The following is a 22,201-nucleotide window of genomic DNA, read 5'->3' on the forward strand; positions in this document are numbered from 1 at the left end:
TCCTGAAAGCATGGTGTCAATAAGTAGGTGATAAAAAAGCATTTTGAAAAATGGAAAGCTCTCATATTGTTCATTAGTGCTTTTATCGCCTTGAGCAGACTAGAAAGATGGCTTCTTTTGGTGTCCTACGTTGGGCTATATAAGAAAATCTACTTCTAGATGATTGAAAGGCTTACATATGGATAAAGTAGAAGTTGTGTTGTTTTGTCAAGGTACTGCTTATTAGTTTCGTTCCAGAAGACCAAAATTTAAGAACTTCTGAAGTAGTAATGTCTGATTGGCATTACGAAATAGTTTGATTGTTTAACTGGGAATATTTTTGTCCTTTTGGGTGTTCTGTTCATTAGGAGAATGAATCACAGAATCACAGCATCACAGAACTGTAGGGGTTGGAAGGGAGCTCCAGAGATCATCGAGTCCAACCCCCTGCCAAAGCAGGTTCCCTACAGCAGGTCGCACAGGTCGGCATCCAGGCAGGTCTTGAACATCTCCAGAGAAGGAGAATCCACAGCCTTCCTGGGCAAAATGAAGAAGAAGTAGAAACGAAGCCTTGATTTTCATGCACAGGAAGACTTTTAACTTCCATTTTGATTAGTGGAATATTTTTATTTTTAATCTGGGGGATTTATGCATTCATAAGTGCTGCTACCTACGTTTGTCTAACAGAGCCTCAGATCTGTTGTTGTGGCTATTGTTGAAAGCTTAAGGCTAGTCTTGAAAATCCATGAGCAAAAAGTAATTGTTTCTGTGGTTTTTATTCTACAGGTTAGAATTTTGAGTAGCAGGTATGGATATGTTTGCAGCTTGCTTTCGTCTGCCATAGATGTTTCCTGTCACTGTAGCTGCTAAAATGGAAGGATGCTGACCTTAAGTAATGTATAAGAATCAAAACTTAAATCAGGGTTGCTAGTGTTTAAGCTTATGTCTTTGTGTGCTGTTGACTCTCATCCATTTTTCCTGAACCTCCACCATTGGTTCGCAGTTCTTTTAAGGTAGAAAAATCCCTGCTTTTCAGCTCAAAAGCTTTTCTCCTCTGCTTGCTGAGGTGGGAGGGAATTACACAAATTCTTCCATCTATCTACGGCTCTCTCCCTAGGCGTGATTTGGAGTTGAACTGATCTAGTGATGTCAGAAGAAATGATCTCTCCATATAATAATCATAGGGCCAATTTTGTTTCCTCTCAGTTTTCCCGAGCAGCAGTTACAGAACGAGTGGGAAACAGGTTTGGCTGCTGTCTCAGCTTTTGAGTGGCATTTAGTTTCACGGCCCCTGGGGAGCGTTTATTTTAATTCAAAGGCTTGGCAAAGCTAAGGGCAGTGAGAATATCTTAGCCTTCCTGGAAAGTAACAAACGTTATGCAAATTTTATTGCAAGAAATTTCCAAATAACATTATTGAACAAAGTGAATATTTGGGCTTTGTGTTTTGGTTATGGATTTTTTTTTTCCTAAATTGAGGTTTTAGTTCCTCATGTTTGCAAGGGGAAACTTCCATGTCAAACTGCAGACTGTTTTATTTCGTTCTTTTTTTCTTGCTCCACAATTACATCACAAATATCATCAAAAGTAACAGAAGTTCTTTGAGTAAAAATAGAACTTGTGAAAGCAAAAAAAGTAATTCCTCATGGTTTTGCATGATTACTATAAACACAAAATAGTCTTATCCCTTGTACAGAAGTAACCTCAAGCTTCTGACTTGCTAATTCTGGATTTGAAGAACCTTGTCTTTGTGGGCTGCTTTCCAGACCTGGGAATATTCTACTTATCAAGTGCATTTTTATGGTGCTATGTGTTTTGTGTAGAACGCCTGCATTTCTGATAAACCTTATTTTAAACATTTTTCAGAATTCAAATGGCATGACAATAGTAAAAAATTCTAACAACGTGTAAGGAAAAGTGAATGTGAAGTATCAGTTCTTAATGATAAGGGCGGAAAAGGGAATGTATTTGGAATGATAACCTCATGCTAGCATTGTAATACGGTAAGACGTGTTCTGATACTGCAGCCTGTTGATGCAAAAATGGGATGAAGGTACCCACACAGGTATTACCTGAATGCAGGAGTGGCAGACAGATCAAGTGTAACTGAAAAAGACATGACTTTTACAGCCTTGTTGAATCTCTGCATATCACTAATGATTCTAGCCCTGTTAGATGCATAAACTGGATGCTAACTGACCAAACTGTTTCTTTGGCTTTTTTCCATATAGTAATCATAGTATAAATTGTGCTTTTTGCCTTTTCTGTTCCTGTGTCTTGTGCCTTTAGGCAAACTGTGATGAAGACATGTCTGCAGTTCTTATTTGTAGGTAACTGTCATATGCTCTCTGTTAAAAATATTGTAGAAGCTTCAAGTATGGCACTCTAGCATCATGTGTATGTTTGTTTTTATCGTTAGGATGTAGTCATCTTTATTTTTTTGAAGAACCCAAAGCTTTGTGCTAATTAATTTCACTTTCTTTGAGTACCGATAGACCAAATTTTTAAGAAGGATCATTATCAGAATTATCTTCCTCAAGCATCCCATGGGAAGCCAGACAACAGTGACCTTTTTGCCTCTTGGGCTTCATCAAGCAAGTCTGAACCTCCAGTCCTCGGTTAGAGCTTTTCCAAATGCAGCAGTGTGATGTGTTGGCTGAAGTAGATGCAAAGTGCCAAGCTGTGACTTGTGTACTTTCTCACAAATGGGGATTGAGTTCTGAAAACACTGATTTCATCCATTCTGGCTTGTTCTCCTTGGAAGCAAATAAGTCAAATTCGGAAGTGATGTTAGTTTTTAATGACTTGTTCTGGATAACACTGACATGCCTGTTTGCCATCATATCTGATTTTGTACATAAGGTGCTGGATTTTTGTATGTCTGTGTTTTAGATTTTTTTCCCTTTAGTATTTCTGATGGTATAAAATTGCATTGGTGCTTGAGAGTCACTATTCATACACTGCGTTTTCTCTGTTTTTACTGGGGAAAATATTTTTATCTGTTTCTATGTTTAGTTCTGTTGGCAGAATCAGCTTGAAGATTGAACCAGGGATTTCTTCAGTTTCATACGACTAACACTGATCTTTCTTCACAGACATTTTATTAATGAAACTGATGCTAACTCACGATTTGCTCTTTTCAAAAAGAAAAAAAAGCTCTTCAAAAAGCTCTTTTTTTTCTTCTAGCCCTGTAGGTATCTTTTTTTGCTGCTTTGTAAAGCACTTCTTCTTTATTACAGGAACACTCACACAGAATGAAATGATATTTAAGCGCCTCCACCTTGGCACCGTGTCCTATGGAACAGATACAATGGATGAAATTCAGAGTCATATTATAAACTCCTACTCACAGGTATCTCATTTATAATTTCTTAGATTTGATATTGAGATTTTTGTACAGCATCGAAGCACTGATCATGTCAAGAACTTTGAGATGCTAGGGATGCTCTTCCATTTGTAGCTATCTCTTAACAGATATGATGAAAGGGGAAGATGTATGTTGTTCTCTCTTGATTCTGAAGTTCCTCTCAGCATAGAGGACTTTACTTTTCTAGTCCTCAGTGGAAGGACTCTGTGTTAACTCGTCTGTGCAGTGTACTTTGTCTTCTGCCAAATCATCTCAGAATAAGCTGTTCATTACTGAGACTGCAAATTACGAGTAAATACCCAGGACACAGCAAACAGTAATTACATCTTTGAAGATATATTCATCAGGAATTGACAGTGAAAACCACATTAATTTGCATAACAAAAAAGTAAAAAATAGACATCAACATAAAACATTTTTCCTAAAAGCATATTTTGAATGTTAAGATAAGATTGAAAACAGTGTAAAATGAGAGAGAAAATTGAGAACTCTCTACTTGTTGAGATGCAAGTGTTCAGTGGTGTTCCTTCAGTATATGAAGGAATCTGGTCTGGGAAGAGATTTGAGACCCCTAGTCTATTTGTGGGTGAGCTGTGGGATGGAGGAGGATGTTTGAATTCTGCCAATATCACTTGCATCTCCCATGTACATGTATTTGGCCTTCTGCAAACCTTTATAAGGACTTAATTCCAGGATAAACGACATGACTGACTGACCCAATTAAGTTTGTAGACTGACCTCCTTATCTGTGTGCTCATTTTCTCGTTTTAAAGTACTGGAGAAAGAACAGCTAGTTAAAATCTTTATTGTGTGGTGTTTTTGAGTTATAGTTTCCTTCTCATTTGTTTGGGTTTTTTTGTTGTTGTTGTTTGCTTGTTTTTAGTGTTTTTTGAAAGTTTGACACCAATCTGGACTCAGCACTGTGCAGCTTTTGGGAAAAAGAAGCAGAAAGGAAAGCAAAGGCAAAACAATGAATATTTGGTTTTAGTCTTCAGTAACTTGAATTTCTCTACTTCACATCTAAACAAACCAAGAGATCCACTTCTTAGATTTATCCAAGAAAAAGGAATTCGTTTCATCTTAATTCTTATGAATACAGCCATAAATAGTCACTGAGAGGCAGCAATAAGCCAGAATCTGAGATACAAAGATCGGTAATCCAGATTTTGTTCAGGATGGGCTACTGAAAGTAATTACTACCTGACAATGATTATAAAAATCATCTGACCATCATTTTCTTACAGTAGATTGTTTGAGTATTTGCTGTATCAACCGTATCAACTGATAAGCTGCAGCACACACACATAGGACTGAGTCTGAAGACAAAGTGCCAGTCGTCTTCTAGAGGATGCATATTCATTAACACTCTTCTCAGTTTTTAATGTTAAATATTCCATCCAAAAAGAATTGCTTTTTTTTTTTGCAATTCCTATTTGCTTAAAGGTTTTACTAGTTCGTTGTAAAATTTAATGAGTGGTACCCATGCTTAATTAAGATTTAATTACTGTAGCAGATTTGGCATTGGAATTTTTAAAGGAAGCAAAAAGCAAAGGAAGCTTTTTTCCCCTCAGCAATTGTTGGCAAGAATTTCCCAAATCTGGGTTTGCTTTTGAATGATGAAAAGAACTTTCTTGGAACTTCTTCTTTTCATTTTTCCAGCTTTATGTAACACCACTCAACGTCTAAAAAATGCTTTAATTACGTGCGTTGCTAGCAACTATTTAAAGCAGAAAAATGAAGGAGTTTCTTTAACAAAATCAGCAACTATTAAACAATTGCTTCAACCTCAAAACCATGGTGAGGTTTTTATTTAATCTGTGGTAACAGAAGCTGCCAGTTAGCCAGGCAGCGATTCTTGTGTGACATTGATTTTATCCCTTGTTTGTGTTCTATTTTATTATTACAGTGGACCTACTAGACTATTGTCATCTTAATGTAACACACAAATCTATTATAACCTGATTATATTTCCCCACTGGAAGCATTTTGTGATAGAGGGCATAATCTTTAATGGAATTTGTGTGAAATTAAATTATACAAGCATCAATAAACATAACATAATTCAGAAGGAGTAAATCAGCTTAATTTATTTGAGGCTGTAATGGCATCAGCGTTAGCAGAATGCAAATGCAGAGGTTTAAAGCAGTAGCTGAAAAGCAGTGCCAGATGAGCAGAAAGTTAAACCCTTTATTAGACAGCACTGTAATTTGATGGGCAGAATGTTCACGGTTCAGCAGACAGCAGTCAGGAGGAAAAAACCACATGGTTTCTGAAGAGGTTTTCTGAGTTACCCCAGAGTGAACAGAAGACTTTTCCACTATTACAGATAGATATATTTCATATGCTGATTTCAGAAACAAAGCCAGTTACTTTCAGTGAATCATACAATACTATCTTAAAAGACAAACTCAGTCACGGGCTGCACCATTTCTGAAGGACAGTTTAAAGTGGTGCTTAGTTTGGCAGCTTTCCAGCAATAATATCCTTAGGTATTTGTCAGACTGTTGTTTAGCAACATCTTTTTATTAAATGATTACACTCTGCTAAGAACAACAAAAAAAAATTCCAACCTGCAGCAGAAGCAGCTACTCTACAAACTGCATTGGTTTACAAGTAGTGTTACAAGTAGAAATTAAATAGATCTTGAATTAAATCAGCAACATTTTTTAATCAGTCCAAATTGTTATACTTAATGATACTTGCTTTTGGTCTGTTGTTCCACAGTGATGTAGGGCTCTTTAAAATACCGAAGATTTCATTGAAGATTTAAAGAAGGAGGATTTTTTCAATGTTAGATTGTGGGATTTGGGTTTCCAGTCTCAGAATGTACATAGGTGACAAGATAAAGAAGGAAAAATAAATAAATTTAAAAAAATTCCTCCCTTGCAGAACCTCTCGTTCTGGTATTTCTAAACTCATTAATTGGTTGCTGACTTTAGTACTTCTTTAAAAATAATGCATGGGATGTGAAGTCCATGTCAGTCTATTCACCTTTTCCGTTGGATACTTGTTCTAACTTCATATTTCTCTGTTATCTGCTGCTTGAAACCTCTGTTACTGAAATTTATATGTAAAAGTGAGATGATGAACTTCCAGTCACTTATTAGTTCTAGAGAAAGCAGATGAGGGTTTTTATAAGTCAAGAAAAGAATGAGTTTTATGAAATAAATGGCTGCTTCCTGATAGTTTCTCACCCTTTGTAAAAAAGGAGAAAACAAGTATATATCGGTATTTACTTTCTGTTCCAAGTTTTGAACTCTGTTTTACTGTTCATTGTGTTGGGTCTTAAAGGTTCACTCTCAGAACAGTGGAAACAGTACAAGTTCAACACCGTCCAGGAAACCTCAGTCTTCTGCACCCAAAGTCCGCAAGAGCGTCAGCAGCCGCATACACGAAGCAGTGAAGGCCATTGCTCTGTGCCACAACGTCACCCCCGTGTACGAATCTCGTGCCGGTGTGTCTGGGGAAACAGAATATGCAGAGGTGGATCAGGACTTCAGTGATGAAAACCGAGCTTACCAGGCTTCCAGCCCTGATGAGGTTAGTATGCAAGAGCAAAAATAAGCTTCTCCCCCTCAAGAGGGTTAACTAAGTTAAAGAGAATGGAACTGTGGGATATGCGGCTTGCTCTGAAAATAATGCCTCCTATTTCTTTCTGTGGAAACTACAGCGATAGGGCAAATTTTCAACTACAAAACAGTTTTTCAACATAGCCACCACCACTGGCCGATTCATGCAGATGAGCTGACCAAGGCACTCTTCATTTTGTGGTGACAGCTGTGCGTGGCCATCCAGAACATAGTTTGTCTTTCATGGTGCTGTCACACTCCTGAAGCACACTACCCACTGCCTCACCAACATCCGCTGTTTGGTCTCCATGAAAGCTCAGCCAGCACTGATGAATGAACCCTTGGATGCAGTTTTTCCCACGTGGAAGAATTAAATGGCACATCTTTTCTTCATACGCATGTCCATGACAGATGCTATTTTGTCAGACCCCCTGCTTCCATTTGTGGCATGGCAACAGAATGTAACAGAATACTAACGTGAAGGTTCAGCCTCTGCTGTCATACCACCAGTGTCTGCCTCTGACATCGTGGGACAATATAATAAAATAGGAGGCATTACTTTCAGAACAGCTCTTATACAAGTGTTTTGGGTGAAGTGTTTCTTTGAACCTAACAGTGGTCTGGTTTTATTTCTTTTCTTGTTGTAGGGTAGATCTAGAGTTGCATTAAGGTTTTTCAGTTATTTGACTAAGGCTTCTCTGAAATCAGTGATTTGAGAGCAATCAATACTGCATTGTAATTAAAGTTATTAGGTTTATTCTCAAAACATTAATCCATGCATAGATTATAGCACAAATATACAAGGGGGAATATGAAAATCAGCTTTAAATGATGGACAACCAAGTACATCAGCTTGTGACACTACAAATTAGTTAATTATGAAGGTTCATAACTGGAAGAAAGCCTGAACCTCAGATATCCTTGTTGAAAACTTCTTGAGCTTCACCCTAAGCAGCTGCATAATTTTCTGGGCTCAGTCAAAATTTCATGATGTTTAAAACAAATTTAAAACCCTCTTTCAGTAAAACATGCATTTTACTTCCATTGAAATCCAAGTTTTCAACATCCCACTGCTTTAATTCAGTCGAAGTTACTGTCCTGAAAAGTCCTGTTTCAGAATCAGAGATGGTGGTTGCCTTAGATTTAATCCCTAAAGATATTATGAGAGAGCAGCAAAGCTCGAGTTTCAAGATACTGCAACGTAAGCATAAAAATTATTATAGTCCACTCACAAAAAATATGTGTGTACCCTTGGAAGTAGAGTACTCAGAGTTCACTTTGCCTCTGAAAGTGTACAGATTGAAGTGGCATTGTTCTAAAGAAATTCTAGCTGTGCCTGCTGGTTGAATATACTGTTAGTGATGTAGTCATAGTAACTTATTCATAATTCAAACAAGTTTTTTGTAAGATGTGAAGAAGCTGGTGTGTACATGAAAGCTTGAGTGTTCTTCTGACTTTACAAGTTGATGTAGTACAAGGTAGTATTTCTTCCATAAATGTCATTTTGGGCTGTTCCTCTTGGTGTACAACGTGTTTGCATGGCTAGCTTATCAACCATATTGCCATACATAATATTACCAAGATATTATTGATTCAAAATGAAACTACTTGATAAAAGTCACAAGTTTATAATGAGCGCCTTCAGTAATGCAAGCCGTAAGATGAAGTCTGTCTTTATGCAGAACAAGCTGGAATTGCGTGTATGTCAGATGCTACAAACACAGCTCAGTGTCATGGAATTACAAGATATAGAGAAGGGACTGGTTCTCAGTGATCTCAAAAGTGGCAGTGAGGGCATCCACTTTAAAGATAAACTGGAGGTGGGACCTGAGACACTGCTCTCTGGCTCAAATCTAAACTCCACAATGCCAAATGTGGTGCTGTATTATACCAGCTGATCCGCATTTTGACTTGAGAATGTTGCAAGAGCATTTGTTCACTCCCGAGATGTGTTGACAATATAATCTGTTGCTGTAGTTGTGTGATGTTTTACTTACATTTGTGACCATGTACAAATTTTCATATGTGTGTTTACGTAATCATAGCTGCTAAATGCATTAGTGTAATGAGCTTGCAAGGTAAATATAATGCAGGATGTGATGACAGCTAAAGAGTAAATAAACTGCTTTAATAGCCAGTGATATATTCCTAAAGCAGATGAAGAGATGTGCAATTGAGAGAGATTTAGGTTTTTTCATGCACTTGCTTTTCTCTACATCTGTGCTTCTGTGTATTCATTCAGTTGTTTGGTATCTGAAAATATTATCTCAACTATCAATTCTCCTCCTACGTTTGCTAAAGAAAACATCTGCAAGACTGGAAAATTATGCAGGTGCTGCCTTAGGAAAACAGTAGAGAATTTGACCTTGGAAAAAGAAAAGGAAAGAAGATTTGATAGAGTGTTTAGATGACAGATAGAGAAATCAGGGTAAAAAGCAAAGCGGGGAAGAAAGACACCAACAAAGAAACCATTTGTGTTTTAAGAGAATGCACAGGTATTTTCAACAATGATTTTTTATGATCTCAACTCACAAATTCAAGCTACATGCAATTTAAATGATAAATTGGGAACATGGTTTAGAACTGACAGTATTACATTTCCTGTGTTTTTCTAATGTAATGTTAGAAACTGCTAAAATTATATTGAACAACTGTAGTTTAATACAATTAGAAATTGATACTAAGGGGAGTCATATTAAACAATGAAGCTACAAAAAGCATTTAAATAGCATAAAAATTGCATCCTGACAGCAGAAAGACTAAGAGTTGAAAGACTAGCAGGTCTTTATCATAATTTTTTAAAGAGTTCTATTGACGCAGTGTTTGCAAATCACTGGAGCCTAAGGAAAATAATGCAAATGGTTCATTATTTAGCTTATTGAACTTTACTGCAGTTAGGTTGACGGATGATGCCAATGTTTCCCAATCACCAAAGTACCATTTTAAAAGCATTTTTTATTGAATAAAGTGCTTTGAATATTGCACCCTGGAGCTTTATTTAGGGAAATGGTTCAATTGATGTTTTCTGTTTAACCTCATCACTGACCTATCACAACATATTTGGTTAATAAGCAACATTATCATTTAATAGACTTAACCAGTTTTATGCATTGTACTTCCTCAGCGTTGCAACTCTGTTCTCCAATTTTTTGTTAATGGAACTGGCTTGATTGCAGTCTTCTGAAAGATGTTATCTGCACAATTGTCTCTTGTTTATATAATATTGCATGTTATCATGGTAGCATATAAAGACCAGACAATAATGTGTAAGTATAAACTATTCTTCCATGTAGAAAAGTATAAGAAGCACTTCAGCATTGTATAGACACATAATACAGTTAATGAAACATCTTGAATTCATTTGAAATTCTTTGCATCTACGTATGTTTGCATCCACATAGAGATAAAATATAACTGAAGGAAAGTATGCACATTTAGAAGTAGGTACATTCATCATAAAAGATGTATTTCTCTTTTGCTAGAGCAACCTGAGATAAGTAACTGATTTTGTATTCATAATGTGAACCCTACTTATGCCAGGCTCTTTGTTTCTTATGATAAGTGATCAATATTTCATTTTCTCTGAAAGAGTGGAAACTTTCATTTGTCTGTCATTTGTCCTCTACAGCTGCAGCATAGCAAACAATAGATATTCACTTAGAACTTGCTGAAAAAAAATAACAATAAAAAAAAGAACTTACTCAACAATCCTAGATGTGGCTTCAGCTCATCTGTAGAAGACCAGCTACCCTAATGTAATGAACAATCATAAAAGGATATAATCTAAGTAGGTAAAGCAGTGGAGTTCGAAGGTCACAGACCAAAGCAATTCAGGGGCATGCTATGAACAGGAGCCTTTGAAGACCTTTGCTCCCCTTTGGTAAGAAAAGATTGATCAGCCACAATTTTTAATGACTGCTTGCTCTCACAAACCAGCTGTTTATTGGTTATAGTTCGTCCTGCACCAATATATTTTCAAGCATTTTCAATCCAGCATTTTGAATATTTAAATACTACCTTCAAGTGTGGTCAGGTATTTAGTTCCAACATTTCTGTCCCAAGTCAAGAGAGCTTCTAAAATTAATTACAATGATACGTAGGCAATCATTTAAAAACAGACAGGGAAATGATACGCCCTTAGTGAAGCAGCTTTTGTGTTTACAAAATTGAAGCTGTAATGTATGAGACATGTTGTATTGTTTAATTCATTTTATTGTGTGTGCTTATTGAAGCAAGACTAATTGTGTTGTTTTGTCAATGTATTGTGAAAAGCAAATCACTCAGTAGCATAAAACCATCACTTTCCTGACCTTCGAGACCTACAAAGAATAACTACTCCATAGCTTGTCTTGAATATCGATCCGCAGTTTTTTTCACATGATCAAGCTGTATTTTAAGTTAATAATTTTATTTTAATTTTGAACTCTCTTGATGAAAAGTGGTAGACTGAATTTTTACTACCAAATCATTGTTCATAAATATAAACAAAGCAATGCTCATTGGAAACATATTGTTGAGCAACCCTGAAAGCAACTGTTGGGATCGTTCAAGCGGTGGAGAAACAAAGCTCCCAGCTACTTCTGTGTTATCATACCAATAGTCTTAACTTTAATTGCTACGTTATTGTTATTATACTGTCTGTGTATCCCTTATGTGGCAGACTGATTCTGAAAGCAGATCCTATTGTCTAAAATGAACGTGCCCTTAATTTACTCTGAAAGGAAGGCTGCCTACATGAGAACTCTTTTAAGCAATGAAACCAACTTAAATTTCCACCCGCAGTTCTTCGCTCATCCTACAAACTGCTCGCTCACTTATGTCAAAGTCTTTAAAGGTTTTATTCACATTTTTCACCTAAGTGGTCAGGTTCATACCATGGCTCCACAAAAGCAATGTTGGTACAAAAAAGGGGGACTCTGAAACTGCTGAATGAGGTAAACAACTAACACTGGCTGTAAGATGGTGGATCTTTCACTAAAACATATTACATTAAAAGTGAATATTGCATATTGGAGGTGGCAACTTGTTGATCAATAAATTGCCTCAGCAAAACTCTGTAAATACTGAGTTTTGTTAGTATTTCTGCTAGAGTGCAGCAGTGGTGAGCTTCTCTGCAAGAAAAGGGAAGCCAAAAACTGACAGCACTGCCAGGGCACTCAGTGCTGAGTTTTGCAGTCCCACAATATCCAAGCACAGTGAGCAGAGCAGGTCACATGATGGCAGAGACAGCTGAGTGTCTGCATTGCTCTGCATGTCCATGGTGGTAAGACATATCTGAATTCAAGCTAGGAAATCATCATAAAGTCAGGACCAGCTCCCAAAGGAATAGCCAGCATCAGCCACAGTCTGATAGTTGTGAGAAGAGCTATGAGCTAGGTCCAAAATCCACAGCAGAATAGACAGCCAAGTATGAACACAGTTGCAACATCACTGCAAAATGACTTTCGCAGCACTGGATGTAGCCAAGTGAAAGCCAGGGGGAGTCTCTGTGAAGGCTTCTTATTGTTCCTTTACCACAACCTTTAATAGTAAGCTTGTTCCTATGAAGAAAGGCGTACTCAGGTATCACAGAATCACCAAGGTTGGAAAAGACCTACAAAATCATGCAGTCCAACCGTCCACCTATCAGCAATAACTCTCACTAAACCATGTTCCTCAACACAAAATCCAAACGTTCCTTGAACACCTCCAGAGACAGTGACTCAACCACCTCCTCAGCAGCCCATTGCAGTGCCTGACCACTCTTTCAGAAAAGCAACATTTCCTAACATCCAATCTAAATCTCCCCTGGTGCAGCTTGAAGCCATTCCGTCTAGTTCTATCATTAGTTACACGTGAGAAGAGGCTGACTCCCAACTCATTACAACCTTCCTTCAGGTAGTTATAGAGAGCAATTACCTGACAATATCAGTCTAAATAGAGTTTTAAATATTTTTTTTCACAGAAGTGTGTTGCTATTTGTCTGGACTGATAAAAGGTTATATTTCAGTTGAATAAGAATCCAATCTCTATTTTAAGTTACCCAAGATGAGTGGGATTTTTTAATTGTTTGTTTGTTTCTGCCTTTTACTCAGATATAATCTACTGTAAGTTACTGTATTTGGTTACTTAAACCGGCTAAGTTCTGAATAGTCTAGAATTCAAAGGGACCAGTAGTAAGCTGTGATGGTGTGTATCTTCCAGTCCTGACTGACGTAGTATCTAAAGCAAGCAAGAACAGTCTAGGACGTCTTTTGGTCTTAGGCCTAGCAGTAACAACCTTTTAGGATGGAACTATTAAGTAAAGGCCTTCAGGATTTAGTAACGTTTCCTTATCCAAGTGACTGTATCAGTTATACATCACCTGGGACTTCTTCCTGCCATCAGGGTCCCAAGATGACAAGTAACAAGAGGTGGTTATCTTTCACACGGAGCAAAAGGACTCAACTGCAATTGCCCTAAACAAAAGGCAGTAAGACACTTGGGCAATACCTGGTATTTCCTACTAATTCAGAGGAAGATGGGGCAGATGTTAACCTGAGTGGGAATGAAAGTCTTCTGAGGTGCAAGCCGTTCACCCTCTTGGGGAAAAGTGAGGAGAATTCAAAGAGGGTCTTGGTGCTGAGCTGAATAAGGGGCACTCTTGCACCTATTGATTGAATGGCATAAAGCTATTCAACACCGCTCGAGAGACAAGTTCTTTGTCATCTGTTAGGGAGGTATTTCTCTCTTTCGTCCTCTAAGTTGAAAATATAAAGGTATCACTTCATTTGAATCGGTTAAAAAATGATCATCTGGAATTGACTTATGATGAAACTAAAGTTGCCAAAGTTTCAGTGACCTCTTGGGTCTCATGTTTTCTGAAGTGTTTTCTTGTTTAAAATTGTTGATTAGTATTTGTTTTAGGTTAGACTAATGGTCTAATTAAATAGAATGTCCTGAGCCTTCAGGAATAAAGATTTTTGTTTTGTGCTCCATATGGGGTCTATGAAGTTCCTAACTGTTCATTTTCCTTTATTAGGTGATTGTGTTTCGTCACTAATGGGATAGGTAACTGCATCCTTGTCATTTAAAAGTCTTGTGTATTTTATATAACTTTCTAGAAACTGCCTAATATGTTTATAAACCGAATTCTTTTAGTTCAGTAGAGGAACATCTCCAAGCAAATGGGATGATCGTCCCCAAGCCATTGACTTAACATGCAGAGCTGCCAACAAAGTCTGTAACAAGAGTGCTGCTGAAGCTTCCCTTTGTCTCTGATGTCCCTCAGAGAACTGAGCTGAACACAGGGTCATACTCAGAGAAGCTACTTCTACCTTCTGGGATAGGAGTAAAATGAAACAGGTTAGGGATACTGCTTTGATCACTAATTGAGAGAGTTTCCTTAGGGAGACACTGAATTTTATTTTGGCAATCTGTGCTATGACAGTTGAAAAGTTTGGTATTTGGGGCTGTGAACTGAGGCAGTTGTTAAGGTCTGGTGGCTTCTAATGGAGAGAGACAGCCTACAGGGGCAACTGGACCCCATCAATGGGCATAGGATCAGGAAGATTTGAGGTAAGAAATGCTGAACAAGATGTTTCTCAGTATTTTTGTCAGATCCTTATGCAAACATTTGCTACCTTCTTTCCTAATGTGGAAGTGTTACTTGGAGCCTGTCACATCAGAGGTGGGTAACTGTTCCTGCCTGCTGGGGTCTACCAAGGAGGAAATCACAAGTTAGAGATGATAGAAGTTCTCTGACTCCTCGTATTTCCCCTCCTGGGAACCCAACATGGTTAATGAGCTGAGGCACAGGCCACAAGTCCGTAAGCAGGACTCAGGAGTTCTGATCCATGTATCTGCACATACTAAGAAACAAATGGTTATCAGCAAATATTTGTAATCAGAGTTGATGTTTTGTATTTTATCAAAGCAAAATGGTGGCATCTCCAGCTAAGTTTTTTTTTACTCATCCTTCAGTTGCTTTATCTGACTCCATCTCATATGTCAGGAGCTGTAGAAGCTCCAGCTGCTGTGTTTGCATGCCATTCTCAGGGTTCTTGATGTTTGCATGCTGAATGGCAAGACCATTTTAATCTAAGTTTTCAGAAACTTGTTGAATGAGAATGGAATATACGTGTAGAGGGGAAAACACAAGAATAGTGTTATCTGAGAATCCTTTTTCTGAACTCTGTACAAAGAGTGATCCATTGTATACACATATCTGTGCACATCAGTAATTTGGATTTTCATGCCTTCTGTGGAATAAATCTATTCAATATTTGCATATTGTAAAATCTGCAGATATTTAATGGTATGACTTGACTGTGTCGTTTGGGGTACTGTTAAGGTCTAACTGTGAATTCTGAATGTCAGGAGTTAATGCATTGCTCTCAAGTTTATGCAGTTACTTTTTAGACAGTTGTTTGAGTTTGAGAATTACTGGCCATTTCTGCTATGGTACTTGCACTGATCAATTTAAAAGAGAACAGATATGTTCACTAGGCCAGGTATAAGAATCGAAAATGACTGTGCTGCAAAATGCCAGTTCAAATGGTTGGTGAAGCCAAGCATAAGTGAAATATTAAACAGACGTGAGTCACCAAATATAGAACATCTAAGTCCTAGCTGTAAAGGGACACAAATGAGATGATAGGGTATTAGGAGAAAGATGCAATTTACAGGTCAGAATGTAATAGTAACCTTTCACTGTGAAAATTGAAAATTAACCTTGAGAGTATTGGATCATTTACAGCTTATATGGTACTCTTATTGAAGAGGAAAAAACTCTAAAAAGGCTTCCTGTTATTTGGGGCTTTAAAAATGGTGCTATTTAAAGTGTGTTCTTTTTCCCTTCTTTAACTGCATCACAGCATATTTTTGTTTGTTGATGCCTACACAGACAGCACTATTGGGATTTCTTGGGGGTTTGTATAACTTATTTTTCCCTATTTTAAATAGAAGCTACACAGTGATTATTGACTCAGTTCAGATGAAATTCTTACTGGGCACTAGTCATCATGTCTTCTGAACTTACCTGAGTATTTTACTACTTGCCTGTCTTTTATCACTGTGCTTGAGACTAACAGCAGAAGCAGGTTCAGTCAAATGAATGTGAATCTTCATTATAATTACCTTTTTATTCCTTTAAAAACCTGTTTTCTAATTATGATTAACACTTAGAAAAATGAAAATAGAATTGAATATTACTTATTTATTTGTTAAGCTGCCCAAAGCAATTTCCTTTCGAATGGGTGAGAAGCATCTGATGCGTTAATTTAAAAAATAGCACAGAAGAAAGTAGGAGCTAGATGCTGTGTACTCAGCAGCACCAAAATGTAATAAATAAACAAATAAATTCGGAATCACTGAGGTGTGCATTTAAGATATCATGTAATGGCAGCTAGTAGTGATCATTATACCAGGGCTGCACTTTACTGCCAATAGTCCATTACATTTTCTTACCGTGCAACAGATGGCAGCAGTGGGGCAGCCTGACAAAATGTTGTCTGACATGGAAGTGCACATGAAGAAAAGGTGTATTACTGAATTCCTCCATGTGGAACAAAATAGCACCCACTGACATTCATTGATGCTTGCTCAATGCTTCTGGAGACCAAATAGTGGATGTGAGCACGGTGAGGTGATGGATGCTGCGTTTCCGCAGTGCTGATGCTGACAGTGGATCATCTCCACTTGTGCAGGTTTTTACAAGCACAACATGCAGGCTCTTGTTTGTGGATGGTGAAAATGCACAGCTGATGGTGGTGGCTTTGTTGAAAAATGCTGTTTTGTAGCTGAGAATTTTTCTCTATCAAATAGTGTTATTGTGCTCTTTGTATCTGTTGTCGTTTCCCTAGAAATAAATAGGAGGCACTACTTTTGTGTGTGTGACCTACCTATAATGCAGCTTTTTTGGGTTTGTAGAAGGAAATTTTACAAATATGTTCATGGGATGCAGAATTGTAAGTTGGGCTTCTATCCCATTTTATATAGCAACTTAATTTTATTATTGTTCACATAAAAAGTAATAAAACAATGCAAATGTATAAAGTAAGCTAAAGACTTTTAGGATCCTTTCTTCATTGATCACAGATTGCAGTGTCCAAGTATATATTCAGTTACAGATCTGAAATAGTTCTGCATGTAAATACTCCCAACATCTACTTAGTGCTGTCATTAGTACAAAAGTTTTATTCTGTTTTACTCTAACAGCTCTTTGGCTTTAGCTTCATTTAGATAACATTCTTTAAAAGTGAAAGGTCAATTACAAGTCCTTTTTTCTTTTCGCTTTAGGTTGCTCTGGTGCAGTGGACAGAGAGTGTTGGTCTTACTCTAGTTAACAGGGATTTGACCTCCATGCAACTGAAGACCCCTGGTGGACACATTCTGACATACTATATTCTGCAGATATTCCCCTTCACTTCTGAGAGCAAGCGCATGGGAATCATAGTTCGGGTAATTTGGTGGCAGGCGGTTGGTTCTCATTTCTCCAAAGCTGCTTTAACTGCATGTTTGTTTTGATATTTCTTAGTAGAAACTTGATCCTTCGAGGAACACATTTCACAGGATTTTCAAATGGAAAGCAAACATTAGACTAGACAAGCAATTGTGTGAAATTTAGGCTGACGTGATTTTGCAGAGAGCCTCGTAAAGGACAAACTCTTATCTCACATGGAAACATGCTAATTTCAACACTTTGTGCTTAAGCTCTGATGCTGCAATTTACTGTTAAGCCTTCATTTTTAATTCAATTTTCAATTTGCTGCTCTCATGCAAAATATGTTGCCTGTTCAAGGGGTAAACTGGTGTGGGGAATTTGTTGCAGCAGTAATTCATCTTTCTTTGCTAACACTGCTGCTGCTTTTTCAGGAGTGCGTACACAGCTGAAACACCGCTGGGTCTGAGTGTAACAGATGCATGCTTAGTTGTCTGTTAAATGTCCAGGTGGGGACACAGTAATGATTATTAAAACCTCAAATGCAAGGAAGCCACCACACCATGAAAAGGAAGGTTTAAATCTCTGCTAATATCAAGACATGCACACGTTATGTATTTCTGCCTCTCCCTGTCTGAAAGCAGACAGGCAGAACAGTGTCAGACATGGCTGTGTGTTTAGACCAGTGCTACATGCTAGTTAACTACCTATCAGACTCATCCCATTCCATATTTGCCAATGGATGACAAACCAAGCATGCCCTCAGCCTTGGGCAGACATACTTCAGACAGCATGTATGCGTGCTCGGGTCTCAAGAGAACTTGGCATGTCTGTATTTCATTAAATGCAGTTGGCACTATTTAACACTGTTTAACAGTGTGTTAGAGACATGTTCAGAGCTACTATGAGAAGCTTGCAGATCAGGTGAATCTGTTATTTCAGCAACAGACCACGCATCACAAACTCCTGATTTAGGTAATACTTGCCTGAGTGTGAATTGTTTGACTAAGTAATGAGTGTTTAATTACTAAAATATATGTAACATGCATAACATTATTTGTTAATTTCCAATTACTTGAAAGATACAGAGCAAACTTTCTGTTTTTAAATTAAGAATGAATGCCACAAGAGAAGCAAATATTTCAGTAGTTAGAGTGGGCATCACAATGACATTTTAAAATTTAGGAAGAACAGGAATGTTATGGATGCCAAGAACCTGATGCTTTAACTTCAGTTAGAACTGGTCTTCTAATCCAGGAAAGCAGGGAACATGTATCTCTGTGGAATCAGAGAAGTCACTGGAAATGTAAACATGAAGTAAAACTTATCCAAGCCTTTGCAAGTTACTTTGTCTTTTATAAATGCTATTCTGTTGACTGCTTCAGAAGACAGGTTGTTTGTAGGTAATTTTTTTGTTTGTATAAACAGATCTTTTTCTCTGTTTCTTCTGTGAAATTTTAGGATGAGTCTTCAGGAGAAATTACATTTTACATGAAGGGCGCAGATGTTGCAATGTCCACTATTGTACAGTACAATGATTGGTTAGAAGAAGAGGTAAGAAACAGGGTTAAATATATTTTTGACATATATGTGTGTATATATATATATTTAAAAATGTAACTAAAATATCAGATGTTATTGGAATAGATTTAAGAGATCCTGAGCCAATGCAATGGCTTTTCAAGTTCAGTTAATCACACCTTGAATGAGTTTTAATGGTTTAGAGTTCTTTCATATTCTTGTATAATACGTAGAGAAGAACAAAGTTAGTAGTCATAGCAGAATGTATTCGTACTTAACACAAGCAAATTTGTTTTTCATTGACTGATCTTTCACATGAAACCAAATGGCTTCTGAGAAGTATTTTCTCGTAAGTCTGTTTATCCTGAAATAACCTTTTATAAATTCTGCAGTGAAGCATGATTATGAATTACAAAATTTGATGTGTGATGGAGGTACACTGAAATAGCTTTTTACCATATTAGTTAAATTTAATATCAAATAGCTACTGACCAAACTTCAAAACTGATTAGTGTTCTTCACTGTGTCATTGTAGTAGGTACCAGCAATCATCTTATTTTGACCCTACATACAGACAATATGTTAATACAATGATTACACCATGTATGTTCATAATGGTATTGGCAATATGAATCAATATCTGCTGCAGGGCAGCTTGATTTATTCAGGGACATGAATAAATTAAACTCCCTGAAGACCTAGCAAAATGTCATAAAAATTACTTTTGGCGATAATGATGCACAATTAATCGTAAAATACTTGTTTAATTTATTTAGCTTTATGAGGTCAAATCAATACGTGTTCAGCAGTGGACAGCCTTGTTTTTCATTATGACGTGCTATTCCATGGCTATTTTAATCTTCAGGCCTTTTGCTGACAAGAAGTGCATTTCTGTGAAAACAAAAATTTAGCTCTGCTGCATGCTTTAAAAACAGTTTTATTTTTAAACTTTCACCTACAAGAATTTTTCTTTAAGGTAGGAAAAAATATCTAATTGGCTTGCCAGTATTATAACAGATTGGGAAAACTGAAGTGAATATTTGTTGTGCTTTTTGTGGTTTCTCCTAACTCATCTGCAGTCTGAAGAAGCATCAGCTTCTGTGCTACAGATATACTCTGTTAGCATACAGTCATATAGTGTGAAATACGAGCATACAGCTACGTGTTGGCATAATTATTCTTTTGATCTGTTTAGTGTGGTAATATGGCTCGAGAAGGGCTGCGTACTCTGGTTGTTGCCAAGAAGTCACTGACTGAAGAACAGTATCAAGATTTTGAGGTATGGAGAGACAAAATGATCAATATTATTAGCATACCTCTTGTATTGTGCCTTATTTAGTTACTTCAAGGGGAACATTCCTCTTTTTTATTCTGTTAATAAAGAAGATGACTCATATTAAAAATACCAGTATTTGAAGTATAACACGCTATTATAGATCCATCAGTGACTGTTCTGTAGTTAGATGCAGGATACTGTTTAAATGGATTACCTCACTGGATTGTATTTCCCCAGAAGCCAGCATGTCTCAGCATTAACTGAGACAAGGGAGGTTTAGGTTGGATATTAGGAGGAAGTTTTTCCCCCAGAGGTGGTGAGGCACTGGCACAGGTTGCCCAAGGAGGCTGTGGATGCCCCATCCCTGCGGGCATCCAAGGCCAGGCTGGATGTGGCTCTGGGCAGCCTGGGCTGCTGGTTGGTGACCTGCACACAGCAGGGGTTGGAGCTGGATGAGCATGGAGCTCCTTTGCAACCCAGGCCATTCTATGATTCTGTGATTCTATGTTAATTCTGTATGTTAGTATGACTAAGCAATCGACTTGTTCTCAAATACCAGGGCAGTTTCTGTTCAGATGCTGTGATGCCTGATTCAGAATAGGTTCTTCAGAGGGTTCTCTAGAGATGACTTATCAGAACAAATGTGTAGAATTCACTTTTAACCTTGTTCTTTATTGAAGGTGTTTAAATACAACCTTTTTTTATAACCAGTTGATAGACAAAATGTTTATTTATTTTTTTTATGAGTTACAACCAAGTCTAAGTGGTTTTGTGTTTGTGCAGAGTCGATATAACCAAGCAAAATTAAGCATACATGACAGAAACCTGAAAGTTGCTGCTGTTGTAGAGAGTTTGGAGCGGGAAATGGAATTGCTGTGTCTCACTGGAGTAGAAGATCAACTGCAAGCAGATGTTAGACCAACCCTAGAGATGCTAAGAAATGCTGGAATAAAGGTAATGAATGTGAACTGGCGGCATACAGATTATCACATACTAACAGGAGGGAGAGTATTTTTGGTTTTGTGGGGGCTTTTTTTGAAGGCTTTTTTTTTTTAATGTTTTTTTACAATACATTATTTACACTTGTGTACATTGAGGTTCATCCAGAGTAAGAAATATGCTGAGTCCTAAGCACATTCGGGATGATAGGGAAAAGCTTTTGTGTTTTCTCTGCAGTTCAACTGCCAGTGGGTTGCCACGATTTCCCCCTGCCTTCATGTAAATTGAGACATAAACTTTGTGTGAGGCAAAACAGAATGGAAGCTGTTTTAAAGACAAACACTTCTGTGTGACTTACTGCAGTAAAAACTGCCCATTAATTTTAGTTAAAAAGTCATATGTTGGTATACGTTCCATGGTAGCCTGATCTCATGCAGTATCAAATGAAGGTTGGAGTGACATGTTAGGTAGGTATGGACAACAGACACAAAAATATCCAAAAGAATTAACTTTTACATTATTTTTGCAGATATGGATGTTAACAGGCGATAAACTGGAGACAGCAACTTGCATTGCAAAAAGTTCTCACTTAGTGTCTAGGACTCAGGATATTCACATTTTCAGACCTGTAAGTATAGGTCCAGCTTTACTGTTGGATTCTTCAAAATATAGCTAATACCAGTATTGCTTCATTTGATTGGTATTGGCCACTTGTTACAAAGTTGATGGGTTTTAGAGGCGTTTTACACTCCACACTTGTAACAGTGGATATTGTCAGTCACCCCTTGGATGGAGAAAAGTCTTTGCAAGATGCTGAGTCATAGGGAGGAATCTAGGAATATGGTTCTAGCTTGTAACACTTCCATTGACAGCAGTCTGTAGACTTGAGCAGACTTACTTTTGAATTAAGCTGTGATGCCACAGTTTAAATCAAAATGCAAGTTGGAAGTTTTTGTCCATGAATATTTTTCTAATAAATATTGCATTTTATTAGCACACTGCTTAAGATAATTGTTAGAAAAGTAAACTGAATGTCTCTATACATTTTTGCTCCATTTACATGGTGCCAACTCCACTGAACTCAAACAAAAATAAGGATTTTTCCAAACTTTGATGCCGTGTTATCAGACATAATGTCTGTGTTTGCTCCAA

At 37.4% G+C, this 22,201-nt stretch overlaps 1 protein-coding gene across 6 annotated transcripts in view; it reads left to right on the top strand.

Annotated features, from left to right (window-relative positions):
* Positions 1-22,201, top strand: part of ATP9B (ATPase phospholipid transporting 9B (putative)) — a 155,991-nt gene that overhangs the window by 119,913 nt on the left and 13,877 nt on the right. For all 6 annotated transcript variants that reach the window (XM_052697876.1, XM_052697877.1, XM_052697879.1 and 3 more), the window contains exons 14-20: positions 3,218-3,330; positions 6,637-6,885; positions 17,172-17,333; positions 18,775-18,867; positions 20,030-20,113; positions 20,894-21,064; positions 21,579-21,677. In XM_052697876.1, the coding sequence (XP_052553836.1) occupies positions 3,218-3,330; positions 6,637-6,885; positions 17,172-17,333; positions 18,775-18,867; positions 20,030-20,113; positions 20,894-21,064; positions 21,579-21,677 (971 nt within the window). The remainder of the gene's footprint in view (positions 1-3,217; positions 3,331-6,636; positions 6,886-17,171; positions 17,334-18,774; positions 18,868-20,029; positions 20,114-20,893; positions 21,065-21,578; positions 21,678-22,201) is intronic.

Source organism: Tympanuchus pallidicinctus, unplaced genomic scaffold (genome assembly GCF_026119805.1).
Source record: "Tympanuchus pallidicinctus isolate F22 unplaced genomic scaffold, pur_lepc_1.0 scaffold31, whole genome shotgun sequence".
Classification (NCBI taxonomy): domain Eukaryota; kingdom Metazoa; phylum Chordata; class Aves; order Galliformes; family Phasianidae; genus Tympanuchus; species Tympanuchus pallidicinctus.